Below are 15,593 nucleotides of genomic sequence, written 5' to 3'. Positions count from 1 at the left end.
GGCCTGCCATGCCATTCCTGGCAAATAGTTATGAATAATGGATTATTATCCTCCTGTGTAGCACCGCCTGGAATGTCCCCTACCTGTACATTATGATGGTGTATTTCACCATCGCTAGGGTCTACAGCAACCCAGCCTTGCCCCCAGCTTCTTGGCACTACTACCCTTCCAACAGCCCTACAAGTCCTCTCTGGAGCTCTCTGAGACACCATCCTCAAAGAAGGACAGCTCTCCTCCTTTGGCCTCAAATTTGCCAACTGCTCTGGGGTGGCTTTATGTCATATCCGAGGTCACTAGTGAGGGGCAGGGTCTTTATCTTCGCATCAGTCACTCTGTCTGCAGGGCAGGCTTGGACTCCATCAGAAAGTCAGTTGCTTCCCAGGCCTGAAAGAAGACAGGATGCTGGTTAGCTTGGGGTGGAGACTTTTCTCAGGACTGACAGGCACTGGGGGGAGACCGGTCAACCCTATTCTCTGAATCCCACCTCCCAGACTGCAAAAGAAAAAAAAAATACTCCCCTAGCTCTTTGCTAAGGTTTCATTCCTCAGACCCCACTCATGCCAACCACATGGTGTTCACTGGTGCCTCTCCCTCTCTCTCTCTCTCTCTCTCTCTCTCTCTCGCACGCACACACACACACACACACACACACACACACACAGAGAGAGAGAGAGAGAGAGAGAGAGAGAGAGAATTTAAAACAAGTCTTCAAAAGGATGCAGTCTTGGGTTTTACCCTAGGCACATGTTTGACTGGATCCTTCCATCCACACACATGGAAGTGTGAGCATGGTATGAGGTCCTAGTTCATCTGCCTGGAGTTTGGATAATAAGGTAGGTGCAAGAGGGAACTGCTGAGATCTTCTGGTTGAAGTGATGAACACAGCATCTGAAACTGTTTCAGTGGGTAGGGAGGTTGAGGGTAAGGTTGGGAAGAGCATGGTGAAGAGGGAGCTGCAGCCAGCTTGAAGTGGATCATGGAACCTGGCTGGGAGTGAGGATGGTGGGCTCTGTCTATGTGGTACGACCATGACAGAATGGTGAGAATAGCCCACCGGATGGCTCGTGTCTACAGTCCTGCAGGGCCAGCACTGTGTATGAGCCACACTGTGAAATTAAGCAGAGATGCCCCACTTTAAAATATTCTTTCAAAATATTTATTGATTTTTTTGTCTTACTCACAGTGTGTGTGTGTTTGTGTGCCTGTATGCCGTGGCATGTGTGTAGAGGACATGGACAATTTGTGGCCACTGTTTCTTTCCTTTCACTACACAGATGCTGGCAATGAACCCCAGGCCACCAGGTCTGGACCCTCACCAGCTGAACCGTCTCACCCGCACCCTCACATATGCAGACCTGTCCCAACCCAACTCACTCAGGACACGTCCTAGCTTACAAAAGTGGTGTGCTCAGCTCCAAGGCCTTTTAGACTCCACAGGCCACACCGCAGACCCCAATGGGACCGGAATTTCTGCAGGTGGCTTGGTAATTCTAGTATACAGACACGGCTGAATTTCCTAGTTTCATCTTTCCAGGCGGAGGACATGTGGGGTGAGGGCTGGGACAAACTCAGGCCTCAGGTCTGAGGCAGCTGTGCCCAGGAGGGCTGAGGAAGGATGCCACCCAGCAGAGCTGAGCACACCACTTGAGGACATGGCTCCTCTCACGAAGGGCTCACCACACAGCCTTTCAGTACCATTTCTGCTGAGCACACTGTGTCCCAACTGAGCAACGGAGCTGGAGTAGCAGGGGTGATGGCACTCCTGGACCGGACACCGACAGCATAGACGCGTCACTAAATGGGACGCCACCTTCATCATCAGGGCCACCTTCCCTGCTGCCAACTCTGGCACTCAGTACATACGAGAGACTTTATCTCTGAAGAGGCTCACTGACAGGTGAGGTGACTGCTGTTTATGACACACAGATCACAGCATGACAATGGCAGAGATGGCTTTATTTGAGGCCTTGTTCTTCCTAAACCTCTGAGAGCCAGTGTGTTCCCTCCCTCCCTCCCTCCCTCCCTCCCTCCCTCCATTCTTCTGTCCCTTCTTCCCTTCCTCTCTCTCTGACCCCTGGAAGGCTCCCAAGCAGGAGTTCAAGGCTCCTTGGTAGGGCCTTTCCCTGGCACCTCTTGGAGAAAAAGGACTTGTGGTTATGGGTTGCTCCAAGGGACGTTTGAATGTTAATGTTAACACTTCCAAATTGGAAGATTAAGGAAGATTATAAAAGGGGCTGCAGAAAGGAGCTAACCCCATTTCCTCCGCTGCTCAACCCATGCTTGGCAGCGGAAGGCAGCTTTGACTCCACGGATGACTAATGCCCCTATGGGGCACATATACCTGTCTGCGGGGGCCCCTAGCAAGAATTTAAACGTTTGCTGGCATTTTTCTGGATCCTAAATCAAGCCGATTCATGCTGGATCTTGGTGCATTCTCAGAACAGGGAGCCTTATGTTAAATTGCCCGCTTTGGGCTCCTGTTGCCACTGAAGTCACAAATTCCTAGTAATGAGTGCTGGGAAGAAGCCCTGACAGGGTAGCAACCCAAATGAAGATCAGGGAGACCCAGGCAGGGCAGAGTGTTTGCTTTGGCTGGGAAGGTGCTGGCCTGCCTGCAGTTTGCCTGACAGCAAGCCTGAGAAGTGAGCTTCATACACAAGGCCAGACAGTGGGCCCTGGGCCATCTGCCCTGTCTAGTTAGGTCTGACCTGGGCGGGGGGATGGCCCCGTGCCCCCCTCTCCATAGCTTCCCCTGAGTCTGCACGGTCACTAAGAAACCAGGAGGCTTTTATTTTCCCCTTTGGGAATAGCAGCTTGATCTTGGGACTTGTGTGTGGTGTGTGATTTGATGAATTACTCCCAGGTTTCTGACTGTTTGGAGAACAGCACTCCCATCCTGGTCCCCCGGACCCCCAGGCCAAGAGGCACAGCGGAGAGGGCAGCCCTTGCTGGCTGTGGCTTTCCAGACAGTGTGGCTCAGTGGAGAGAGCAGAACACAGGCTTCCTTGGCTTTGGCTTTAGCTGTCTAACCTTAGGCAGCATCTTCAAGTGCAGCGAGCCTCAGGCCCCTTACTTGTCAGAACAAGGGTCCAGATCGTGCCTCTGTGTGTGTGTGTCTTCTAGTGTGTCAGGAACAACAAATGCACTACTATAAATGAAAAACGTCGTCAGTTCTGACTAGCCTCTGTGTAGGTGTGTTCCTGGGTGCACACGTGTGTCTATGTGCGTGTGCATATGTGAGTTGTGTGCTGGTGCACATGTGTTCATGTGGAGGCCAGAGTTTAATCTTTGGGATTGTTACTGGGCTGGCATTCATCTAATTTTTGCTTAATTAATGAACTTAGAATGGGTGCTGTGGCCTGCATGTGGAGCTCAGAGGACAACTTGTGGGGTGAGGGGGGCTGGTTGTTGCAGTTCCCCATGGGTACTGGGGATCAAAGCCATCTGGCTTGGCAATAAGCACCTTCACCTGCTGAACCACCTCACTGGTCCCACCTTTTATTTTCAGACAGGGTTTCCCACCTAGGCTGGCCAGAGAGACCAGGGAGGGGCCTGTCTGTCCCTGCTTCCCCAGCATTGGGGTTATGAGACCAGGGAGGGGCCTGTCTGTCCCTGCTTCCCCAGCGCTGGGTTATGAATGTGTGTGTCCATGCCCAGCTGTTTATATTGGTTCTGGGGATGACACTTGGGTCCTTGTGTCTGTGCAGCAAACATTACCTATGGGGATCTCTCCCCAGTCCTGATACTTGTCTTAAGTAAAGTGCTCATCCCAGGTGGTGGTGGCACACATCTTCACTCCAACACTAGGGGGACAGTGCAGGCAAGTCTTTGAGTTCAGGGCCAGCATGGTCTACAAAGTGAGGACCAGGGCTATAGAGAGAAACCCTGTCTCGAAAAACAAAAGAAAAAGTGAAGTGCCCTGGCTTGTGGCTCTCTAGACTGTAAGGGACAGTGCCAGCCGGAAAGTCCTCGCTGACACCAACCTTGGACTCGCATCTCTTTTCCCATGAGAGTTGGGTGACATTTCTCTTATTACAAAGGTGGTTGCAGCACAACTTAAAAATACTGCTTCCTTGTGGGCTCTGGGGGGGGGGATGCTGCTTCCTTGTGGGCTCTGGGGGGGGGATGCTGCTTCCTTGTGGGCTCTGGGGGGGGATGCTGCTTCCTTGTGGGCTCTGGGGGGGGATGCTGCTTCCTTGTGGGCTCTGGGGGGGGATGCTGCTTCCTTGTGGGCTCTGGGGGGAGTGGAGAGGGGGGATGCTGCTTCCTTGTGGGCTCTGGGGGGGGGGATGCTGCTTCCTTGTGGGCTCTGGGGGGGGGATGCTGCTTCCTTGTGGGCTCTGGGGGGGGGGATGCTGCTTCCTTGTGGGCTCTGGGGGGAGTGGAGAGGGGGGAGTGCTGCTTCCTTGTGGGCTCTGGGGGGGGGATGCTGCTTCCTTGTGGGCTCTGGGGGGGGATGCTGCTTCCTTGTGGGCTCTGGGGGGAGTGGAGAGGGGGGAGTGCTGCTTCCTTGTGGGCTCTGGGGGGGGATGCTGCTTCCTTGTGGGCTCTGGGGGGGGATGCTGCTTCCTTGTGGGCTCTGGGGGGGATGCTGCTTCCTTGTGGGCTCTGGGGGAAGTGGAGAGGGGGGAGTGTTGCTTCCTTGCGGGCTCTGGGGGGGGATGCTGCTTCCTTGTGGGCTCTGCGGGGAGTGGAGAGGGGGGAGTGCTACTTCCTCTGGGGGGGGGATGCTGCTTCCTTGTGGGCTCTGGGGTGGGGATGCTGCTTCCTTGTGGGCTCTGGGGGGAGTGGAGAGGGGGGATGCTGCTTCCTCTGGGGGGGGGATGCTGCTTCCTTGTGGGCTCTGGGGTGGGGATGCTGCTTCCTTGTGGGCTCTGGGGGAACTTTAGTAGTCAACTCGATTGGACTGAAAGTACCTAAGATGTCAGAAAAATCATTTCTAGGTGTGGCATTTGCTGAGAGAATTAACAAGCAGGGAAGTGTCACAGTAGACTAGGGGTCCAGACAGGATAAAAGGGGAAACCGAGAAAGCCTTCCTGGCTCCATCCTGTGAGTCATTCCCTGTCCTTCCTGCCAAGGTAGCCTAGCGGTTTTGACACCAGGAGCCCAAAGAGAACTCTTTTCCTTAGAGCCGTCTGTTCAGGTCATAGCAACTAAAGGTGAAGGACACGCCGCCCCCCCCCCCCCCCCCGCCGCCATCAAGTGCACGTCATCCTAGCAGCATTTCTGTCCACAGACAACCTCATCTTCAGTCTCCACGGAGCGACACAGCCTCCTGGCCTCCTGCTTTTCTTCAGTTGTTCCCAGCTCCCTCCTCCTCTGCACAGCTGCCCTCCCAGGGGAGCTGCCTGTATCTCTGCTTTGCTGGCTTCCTCCTGCACTCCCCACACATGCCTGGCCACCATGAGATGGCACTTAGCCACCTGTGCTGCGTGGTGGGCCCATGCTGCTGTCCTGGCGCTCACACAGTGGGCCTCCAGTGACAGCATGGTTGTCTGATGTGAGGATGGCAGCTTCCTTCAGCTCCGGTGCCCATCCACGTGCAAGCTGCAGGCAGGTGGTGGAGAGACTGAGCATAGCATCCACCCAGGCAAGGGTCCGCCATGTGACCCAAGACTTCCTCCATTTATGCTGTCTGTGGTTTGCGTTTGTGACAAGGCTTAGTTCTCCATGTGGTGAGGCTAGCAGGTGAGACCTTTAGGAGGTGAGGTCTATTGGGGGGTCCTCGGGTCACTGCAGAAGCCTGAGCCCTGAATCCCTCTCTGGGCTCCTGTCTCCCCTCTTACTCCCATCCGCCATGGGGTTCTGAGAAGAGGAGAGCTGCTGCAACTATTTTGTGTGTCCCTGAACCCCCAGAACTGGGTTAAAATGAACCACTCTTCTTTACTAAGCTACCCAGGCTTCACAGTTCGTTCCAGCGATGGAACACAGACAGACAGGCACACCATCTGTCATGCCATCATCATGTCAAAGGGCAGCCTTTGACAAGCCATGACACTGCGAAGTCTTTGGACTGTTGGGATGAGGCAAGGACATAATGTAAGTATAGGGTAGGGGTCTGGCCTTGTTCCTGTGGCTGTCTGGGACTGGCAAAGTCTTGTTCACAGCATGGCTAGCTGCCAAGTGAGCAGGCCAGTGAGGAAAGTCAGGAGGGGCCTTCTGCTCTTCCTGCGGTGGGACAGGTATTTCCTTCATGGCTGACACAGTGTCCCCAGTCCTGGGCCTTCAAGTGGTGTTTACATTCTCAACTCCTTGGCAAGAACTATGCTTCAAGGGGAGTGAAGACTCTAGCCAGGGATTCAATGAATACCAAACCACCCTCAGCTCCTTCCTGTTTAGAGAAGGCTGTACAGGGAGCGAGAGATGTCTTCAGGGGACATAGAACAACCAAGGTCTGGAAAAGAGAGACAGAGCTTGCCCAGGAGCAGCAGGAGCCCACAAGCCACCGGCCCACACATCTGCCCCCGGGACTCGGAGAAGCAGGGCTCAGCTCACACGAGGTGACCCAGACTACTGCTGTGGCTGCCTCTTTCCTTTGCAGCTTCCTGCTTACTCCCTGTGTGGGACAGAAGAGTAGGGAGAGCCAGGCCTTGGCGGGTTTCCAGGGGATGTTCTTACATTTCTTCTGCAGAACGTTCTGCCTGGCCTTGATGAATGCCAGGATGTCAGAATCTGTCTGGCTGTCTCCAGTGAGAGGGATGGATGACATTGGCCTTTCGGAGATGCTAAGGACAAACACAAGTCACAACTTTAAAAGTCACTGCACAGTAATCCTGGATGTTGCTTTTCCAAAGTGATTTCCTATCTTACTTAATTTTGCTTTCTAAGGATTAAAACGTGTGTGTATGTGTGTCTGTCGGTCTCCATGTGTATATCTGTGTGTCTCAGTGTGCGTGTGTGCGTATGTCTGTCTCTCTTTCTCTATGTGTCTGTGTGTATGTCTATGTGTGTGTGTCTGTCTCTGTGTGTATTTCTGTCTGTCTGTCTTTCTCTATGTGGGTTTCTGTCTATCTGTCTGTTTCTGTGTGTGTGTGTCTGTTTTTCTGTATGTCTCTGTGTGTGCACATGTCTGCACACGTGTGTGTCACGCACAAACACACATCATCAGAGCATAACTTGTGGCAAATGTTTTCTCCTACTGTGGGCTCTGGGACGAGCTCAGGCCATCACACTTGTGGAACATGCGCCTTGACCCACTGAGCTGGCCTTCCTTTCTGCTTTGGTTGTTGGTTTCTATCTGACCTCCCAGCTTTCCACTTCCTCTGTGTGAAGGCCACATCAGTTCTTTCACTGTGCTACTAAATCCCCCTTCCTATCTCTCCCAGAACAGAATTCACGCCCTTCCCCAAGACTTCCTGGCTTCCCTGTGCTCTGACTCTGGTTTTCTTCCCAGCTTGCTTTCTGCTACTTCACTAAACCAATTCCTTCCAGTCTTGAGGCCTTGCTCCAGCTGTTGCTTCCCACTGCAGCTGCTCCACACCTACTCTTAGACAACCCAATAGTGCCAGACAAGAGACTGGAGCAGAAGGAGGGGAGGGGCCAGTAGCCTTCCCTTTATCAAGAGAATTTCTGGAAATTTCATGCAACTCTCTGTTTACAAATTTCATTGGCTGTGTGGCTGCAGAGGATGCTGGGAAATGTAGTTTATTAACAGTGGCACTTTGGCTAAATATGGTTGTGATCTGAAAGAATAGCAGTTTCTGCCTCTGGGGCAAAGAGCTACACCTTGTCATCAGTTCCTGGGTACAGGGAGACATTATCAGGATGTCAAATCTATGTTGGGTGTGAAAGGAGAAGCTAGTTTGAGTAAGTCTGGGATGAGAAAATAGGAAGGGCAGGACCACAACCTCCTAGGGAGGCTAGTCAGCTCTAGCAGAACCGCCCAAATGGCCTTATTTAATAATTAATTAATTAATTAATTTTAAACAAATTCCTACTACATAGACTGACCTATGTAGATCATCTGCCTCTGTCCCCCAAGCGCTGGGACTAAATGGTGCCACCATCCCTGGAGCATTTTATACACACATCAGAAGATGGAGGACCTCAGAGATTTGGGGACAATTTCTCCAGTTTAGAGAGTCAGCACACAAGAGAAGATTTGCGGGAGTCAGTCCCAGCTTCTGTCTACAGCAATTGGACCCTCAAGGCCCCTCAAGTTGTTGGGGATGCAGACTTTAGGGCTCATGCTGTCCACTGTAGTGGCTGTCACAGTATTAGGAGAGAGGGCATACCTGTCTTGCAGCTGGGTCCTGGAGCTACTGGGCTCTTGGCTGTGCTGACTGGGGCATGGGGAGGGGAAGATTCTTCTGGCATCCCTGTCGTAGCTAAAATAAACCAACAGAAGCCAGAAGTCAGGAGGAAGTGAGGAGGAGAGTCTCAGGGCGCGCATTTCCTCTCCAGATTCCCATGCTAAAGCCCTAGTTTCCAGAGTGATGGCATATGGAGGTGGGCTTTGGGGAAGTGACCAGACAGATGACATCTTGTGGGTGGAGCCCTCAGGATGGGCCTGGTGCCTCTGCTAGAGGAAGACAGACTAGAGCACGCTGTCTGGGCGCTGCAAGGAGGGAGCTGTAGAAACCATAGGCTGGACCCAGCCCCTAAAGTGGTGGAGACAGAGTCTTTGGGAGGCGAAGATGTCATGAGGCAAAGTCCTCAAGATGGGGATTAGCAATTTTACAAAAAAAACATGAGTTCCTACTGGGCGTGGGGGAGGGCAGGATCCTTACCAGATATCCAGACTGCTAACTCCATCTTTAGCTTCCCGGCCTTGAGAACTGTGACAAACACAGAAAGACAAAAGAGTGTGGAACTCAGCACAGGGGATGAAGGCTCACCCGGCATACACAAGATCCTGGGTGTGTCTCAATACCAGGAAAACCAACTACCAACCAACCTGCCAACCAATGAGCCACTCAGACTCTGACATTTTGTTACAGCAACCAGAGAAGATTAAACTGGCAATCTGCCTCCCCCGCTGCCCACCCCCCCATCTTGGAAGGCTACATGGTATTTTTATTGTTAATCTGCTCACCCCCATCCCCTTCTATCTTGGAAGACTACAGGGTGATTTCCATTGTTATTCTGCACACACACACACACACACACACACACACCACCACCACCACCTTGGAAGGCTACACGGTTATTTCCATTGTTATTCTGCACACACACACACACACACACACACGCACGCACACACACACACCGCCATCTTGGAAGGCTACACGGTGATTTCCATTGTTGGAGCAAACATTGGCTGAAGGAAGATGGACAGCAGCAATGACTGCCATGATCACAGCTGTCGTTTGTGGACAAGTCAGCCATCTGCCAGTGCTCTGTAGACGTCATACCCTCTGACAACAGTGAAGGACCAGAAACACAGCTCCACACTGTCACCCTCAGCAGGCTGGGCCTGCATTAGACCTTTGAGGGCATGGACTCGGGAAAGAATTTCAGGACAGGGCAATGTATGAGGCAGAGCTGGAGTGTAATAGATCTGCTAAAGGAAATGCAGCTGGAGAATAAGTGGGCACCCCAGAGGGATGGGCTTTTCCAAGAAGAGCCATGTCAAGTGTAGGTGCCAGCTCAGCACCTACCGTCTCAGCAGAAGCCATATAGACTTCTGGTGGCTCTCAAGTCACCTCTCAAAAGATTGCTGGGGAGGCACTCACTCCTCCTCCCGTTCCCTTCTGAGACGTGAGACTATAGGGTGTCTCCAGAGACCCCTTGGGTGAAACTATAACCTGATAGGTGATTCCAGAGCCACTAGGGCTGCACAAGGGACCTAGGACATGTCCTCCCCGTTTCTGTTGAGAGTGCACCTAGACAACTAGAAGGAAGAAAGGCCTTAGTTGCGAACTGTGCTGGAGTCCTCGCCTCTCTGCTGGCAGGCCATTTCTGATTCTGGGGTGAGGTCCTTTTTCTGTTGTTGGCCCCTGCTGTGATCTGGCCAGAAACTGTCCCTCGCAGAGGTGTTAATGGCTTGGCTGCCAGCTTTGGGAATGAGACTGGATCCTGAGGTCCCTGTCCCCATCAACGGACCAATCCTCTGACAGATCTGTGATCTGACGACATTGTTAATATATTCCGGCCATCGGAAGGTAGGGCCGGCTGGAGGAAGTAGGTCACCGGTGGGAGGTGGCTTCGGCTTCCAGGCCCGTCCTCTGTCTGTGTCAGCTTCCCAGTGTCCCCATAAGCTCTGCACAGTATCTTGTTCCCTAGGATCTGCTGCCTCACCTCGGTCCAAAGCTGACCTTAGACCGAAACCTCTGGAAACCTGGGTCAAAATAAACGTTTCTTCCATCAAGTTGCTTGCCTTGAGCATTTTGTCACAGCATGGAAAATTCAAACATAAGCCCTTCAGTGTCGGAGAAGGACGCCATCACCCCTATCTTACAGATGTGCTAGAGATTGGGGGTAAATAGCAGAGCTTGAAGCTCACATGTCTCTGAGGCTTCTACTTTTACTCCCAGCCTCCTTTTCCACTGACCGGCTTCTGCCTGCTTTCCCTGACCATACTGCTGTCCCTGGATGGTCTCTGATGACCACTGCATGCTCATCAAGGGATGACGACAATTGGCAGCTCACCAGGTGTGTTAGGCCCATTTAGCATTACCGCGTGATGTGTGTGTTCCTAGCCCAGCACTCTTGGCTGCAGCATCCCGCATTCCTCTAGAGAAGGGACAAGGAAGCTATCATGTCTCCTGTTTCTCTAGGCCTCACTGCAATACGATCTCCTATATGGACTTTGGAGCCTCTTCCACACTTTGGGACGGTCCTGCGAAGAGCCGTGTCAGAGGCAAAAGGGACTTAAGAAGTCACGTGATCAGAACCTTCATTTTACAGCTGGAGGCTTTCAGGCTGGGAGGCGGGTCAGCAAGATGGACAGGTGGGATGGTGTAGTAAGTGTGCTGTCATCTACCCAACCAACCTCTTGCTTAGGCCCAAGGCTTGCTTTCCCGCGTATGAGTTTGGCTAGTTGCCAACCTTTTGCTCTCCCACCCCTTCCCATGGGGCTGTCTCCACAGGCTCAGGATAAACAAACAGTAAGGAAGCCAGAAGGCGTCATTCCTAAACCCTACTTGAACCACCATGCTCATTCCCCAGGGAGGGAGAACGAAGCTCCTCTGTGCTGGGTCTGACACGGGGTGCTGCAGAACCGGAGATAGCCACAAGGTGGCAGACTCTGCATATCCTTCTTGGGAGACCTGTTGCCACATCTCGGAGCCTCAAGGGTGGCTGGAACAAGCTCAGGAAAGGGAAAGGGGTGTGGGTTCCTTTCACAGGAACCACCTTCACAGCAGGTCAAGGGCAGTTTGGAAGCAGCGGTGAATCTGAGGGAGTAAGATACTTCTCAAAGGGCCCTTTCACGCGATGCTTCCCAGTTTAATCTTTCTTCAGAGGCCAGGGAAAGTTCACAGGTGCCAGGCTGCCTTGGGCCAGGAGAGAGCTGCAGAGAGGGATGGAGGCCCCAGGCAGCAGGGCAGAAGGCCGTGACCACACCAGGCAGCCAGAGGCAGCCAATGGCTCCTGAAGAGGCCATCTGCCAGGTCTATCCCGTCATGCACCTCAGGCAGGAGGATGACACAGTGTGAAGTCAGGAGGGAAGGGTTTCCTAAACCTGGGAAGCCACCATCCAGATATTCCTGCCTCTGGGATTAAAGGTGTGTGCACTCGGCCCAGTTCTATTATTAATCTATGAGACTGGCCTCACTATGGAGCCCCTATGTTTGCTGTTGCTCTGTTTCTTAAAGCTGGCTGGACCATCCATTTTCTTATCGTTGCACCTCAAGTGTCCTGCTTATATTTTGGATACAAGTCTTTTATGAAATGTGTGCTTTACAAAATTCCTCTGTTTGTGCACTTTTCTTTTTCTTAACAGAATCCTTTTATTTTTATTTTACTAATTGTGTGTGTGTGTGTGTGTGTGTGTGTGTGTGTGTGTGTGGTGTTTGTATGGGTGTATATACGAACATGTATGTTCAAGGAAGTCAGTCGATGGCATTGGATGCCTTGGAACTGGAATGACAGGCATTTGTGAGCAACCCGAAGTGGCTGCTGCCATCCGAGCTCCCGTCCCAGGACCGAGCAGGAAGTGCGTTTAACTGCGGCAGCCATCTCTCAAGGCCAAAAGTATCTATAAAAAAATCTTAATAAAGTGCAATTTACTGGTTTTATTCTTTCATTCAGATGTCCAAACAAAAGACACCCTCCAGTTGCTGCCCTATGTGTGTGTGTGGGGGGGGTGGGGGGTGGGCACTGTTCTGGAAACAGAATGCCAGGGGAAACGCTGCCACCCAGGCCAGGCATGTGTCCGGGAGGTCTGGTGGAATGTCAACCAGAAGTGGGCCTTATGTAAGGCCTTTTTTGTTTTCTAGATAAAATCTTTTTAAGTTAAAAGTATTTATTTTTGATTATGTATAGGCATGTGTCTAGGTATGCCCACAGAAGCCAGAAGTGTGGGAGCCCCTGGACTGGAGTTACAAGTTGGGTTGTGAAAGGCCTGGGTGGGGACTGGGAAGCAAGCCCCATCGGCTACAAGAGCAGTGTGTGCTCTTAACGGCTGAGCCGTCTCTCCAGCACCAAGAGTATGGAGTTTTAGATACCTTTGGAAGCCTAGCAGAGACGATTACAGACAGTTCCCAGTCCTTCCTGTCCACTTCCACAGCGGCGGGTCCAGGGCTGCACTCCCCCCCTGGCTCTCCCCTAACTCAAGGGCATATCCTCCAGACCAAGTTTTGAGGTTCTGCCTTTTCCAGCTGCAACCTCCCACCCCCAGGCCACCTTGTCACATCTTGGTTCTCCCCGCTAGGCTTCAAGACTCACAGACTCTGTGTTTTATGACCTTGTCACTTTGGAGCTGTGCTGGCCAAGTATTTTGTAGAATGTCCCTTGGTTGGGATTTGTGTGACAGTTCTCTCAGGCTTCTACTGGCACTGTCTGACACCTTTAAAAAAATGTGTGTGCCCGTGTGTGTGTGTGTGCCCGTGTGTGTGTGCCCGTGTGTGTGTGTGTGTGTGTGTTGTATATACCACAGCATGTATGTGAAGGGCTGAGGTGATCTGCAGGAGGTGAGTGTGTGTGCGTGTGTGTGTACCACAGCATGCATGTGAAGGGCAGAGCTGATCTGCAGGAGTGCGTGTGTGTGTGTGTGTGTGTGTGTGTGTGTACCACAGCATGCATGTAAAGGGCGGAGCTGATCTGCAGGAGTGTGTGTGTGTGTGTGTGTGTACCACAGCAAGCATGTGAAGGGCGGAGCTGATCTGCAGGAGGTGATCCTCTCTCTCCACTATGTGGGTCCTTGGATCTAAATCAAGTTGTCATAAGGTGCTGTGGCAGAGCCTTTACCCACTGAGCCATATAGCCTGCCTCTGACATCTTACTTTTATTTATTATTTTATTTTTTAATTTTTCTATGAGTGTTTTGCCTGAATGTATGAACGTTCATTGCATGCATGTGTGTTGTCCTTGGAGATCAAAAGAAGGCATTAGATTCCCTTGACTAGAGTTACAGATTGTTGTGAGCTGCCGTGTGATTACTGGGGACCAAACCCGTGTCCTCTTTAAGAGCAGCAAGTTCCCTTAACCTCTGGGACATCTCTCCTGCTTCCTGGTATCTTTTTGAAAAAGCTTCATTTCAGACCTCTGACATGGGATCTTGGTGTCCTTCAACCCACAGACTTGATGGCCCCTGGGTGGCAGACATGGATGCCTCACTCACACTTCCTGTCCTCTGGCCTGGCCAGGCTGAGTCTGAGGTGGGCACAGGAGGTGCCGATCAGAAACTCTGCCACCTTGTTGCATGGTTAGTGAGAGACTAAGCGAGCATGCCATGCAGAGATTAGCAGTCCCGCTGGATTCTGCACCACAGATAATGAGCCAGAGGACACGAGACTGGGTGCAGCTGGTGCTGGAGGCATTTGCCACTCATGGGCTGTGTGGGAGGCTGTCCACTCGTGCCCAAGCATCTCCTGAATCTTCTCTAGGACAACAGATGTCAATGCTTTTGTCACAATGCCTGGGTCTTGGTGGACTGACGGCTGGATACCCCTTGCCAAGCACTCCTCCCAGGCCAAGCCCTCCTGCTCATGGCAACCACTTCCTCCTCCTCCTCCTCCTCCTCCTCCTCCTCCTCCTCCTCCTCCTCCTCCTCCTCAGGCGGGCGGCAGGGCCAAGGCTCACACGGTTAAACCGATTTTCTCCTGTTACCATGGTGGTGGGTGCACTGGCTTGGCTGTCAGAGTGCAGGTTTGAAGGGGTGTGCACCCAAGGGAGCTTCCAGCCACAAGCCAGCAAAGGCAGTCCATTCTCCCAGACCATGGGAGCCTTTCTTGGGTACCCTGACTCGTCTTGTGCTTCTGTCCTGACCTTTTCCTGAGGAGAATCTGTGGCTGGTCCTGCTGGGGAACCGGCTTCAGGTGTTCCTGGGGATTCGTGGCTGGGGAGTTTACCTGTGGGCTCAAGAAGGCATTTTGTAAGTTAGCCTAAGTCCATGGTATAATGTGCTCAATGTAACTCCTGTTCTCTGTTCCCCAGCATTGGGTCTGGAGCTGGGGACATCAGGCTGGCGAGGCAAGTGTCCTCCCACTGAGCTGCACCCTCAACCTTTGATGTAGTTATTTAAAACACTTTTTCTTTTCTAAACATTTAATTATATGTTTGTGAATTTGGGGACCAGAAGAGGATGTTGGGTCCCTTGGAGCTGGAATTACAGGCAAGTGTGAGTCACTCAGTTTGGGTACCGGGAACCTAACTCTGGTCCTTTGAAAGAGCAGGAAGTGCTCTTAACCACTAAGACACCTCTCCAGACCTTTGTTGTCTTTCTTAAGAGGAAAAACCTATTATAGAAGTCATTTTGCATGATGTATATGACAAAAACTAAGTCTAGACCTAGTTACGACCAGGGTTTTGTTCATCAAAACACTGTCTTTGGATGGAGACATTATTAGTAATGTCTGGTTTATTCTCTGTGCCCCCAGTTCCCCAAATGGAGCATATATTACTTTTTTTCAGATGGAAAGAGGAGACTACAGTGTATATCCAGCAATTCTTGGGAAACCCTTCCTGGGTACGCCTCTCCTTGTCCCTATGATCCTCTTACAGGGTCACGGAGCACTTCCAGAGTGTTGTACGTCTCCAACGACCCTGGAGAATGAGGCTGGAGGAACGGGGACTCTGAGTCTCCCAGAACACCTCACGAGTCTTCCAGGACACCCTCGAGCCTCCAGGACACACTGTGAGTCTCCCAGAATACCCTGCGAGCCTCCCTGAACCCATGGGCACAGTGTGCCTGCGAGGAGATCCTGCCAAGCTGTTCTCATTGGCTTCCTGCCACTCAAAGGCATCGCAGAACACTCATCACCTCCCATGTGCCTCAATCTACCTAGGAAACTACCCACAGCTGTGTGGCATCGGCTTTCCTGCGGCAAGGAATCTGTCATCTCTTTTGTCAGCATCTGGCCTTTTTCTTTCAGTGACAGCACCTGGAAGGCAGGAGGCACATGGATCTGAGCACCTTGGCTATGCTGACTTTCACTGTCTATGTAACTGACAAGCCATGGGACTCTGCCAGCCTTGTCTGAACACTTCTC

At 52.1% G+C, this 15,593-nt stretch overlaps 1 protein-coding gene across 1 annotated transcript in view; it reads right to left on the bottom strand.

Moving 5' to 3' along the window:
* Positions 1–252: 252 nt before the first annotated feature.
* Positions 253–15,593, bottom strand: part of Kif6 (kinesin family member 6) — a 309,520-nt gene continuing 294,179 nt past the window's right edge. The window contains exons 19-23 of the mRNA XM_041656411.1: positions 14,371–14,453; positions 8,730–8,777; positions 8,235–8,327; positions 6,619–6,713; positions 253–384 (exon numbers count right to left, since the gene is read on the bottom strand). Of these exons, the coding sequence (XP_041512345.1) occupies positions 368–384; positions 6,619–6,713; positions 8,235–8,327; positions 8,730–8,777; positions 14,371–14,453 (336 nt within the window). The 3' untranslated portion in view covers positions 253–367. The remainder of the gene's footprint in view (positions 385–6,618; positions 6,714–8,234; positions 8,328–8,729; positions 8,778–14,370; positions 14,454–15,593) is intronic.

The sequence above is a fragment of the Microtus oregoni genome, unplaced genomic scaffold (genome assembly GCF_018167655.1).
Source record: "Microtus oregoni isolate MIOR12 unplaced genomic scaffold, Mior012 000007F_ref0000211, whole genome shotgun sequence".
NCBI lineage: Eukaryota > Metazoa > Chordata > Mammalia > Rodentia > Cricetidae > Microtus > Microtus oregoni.
The sequence above is the reverse complement of the archived record's forward strand: the minus strand, read 5'-3'. Positions and strand labels throughout refer to the sequence as shown.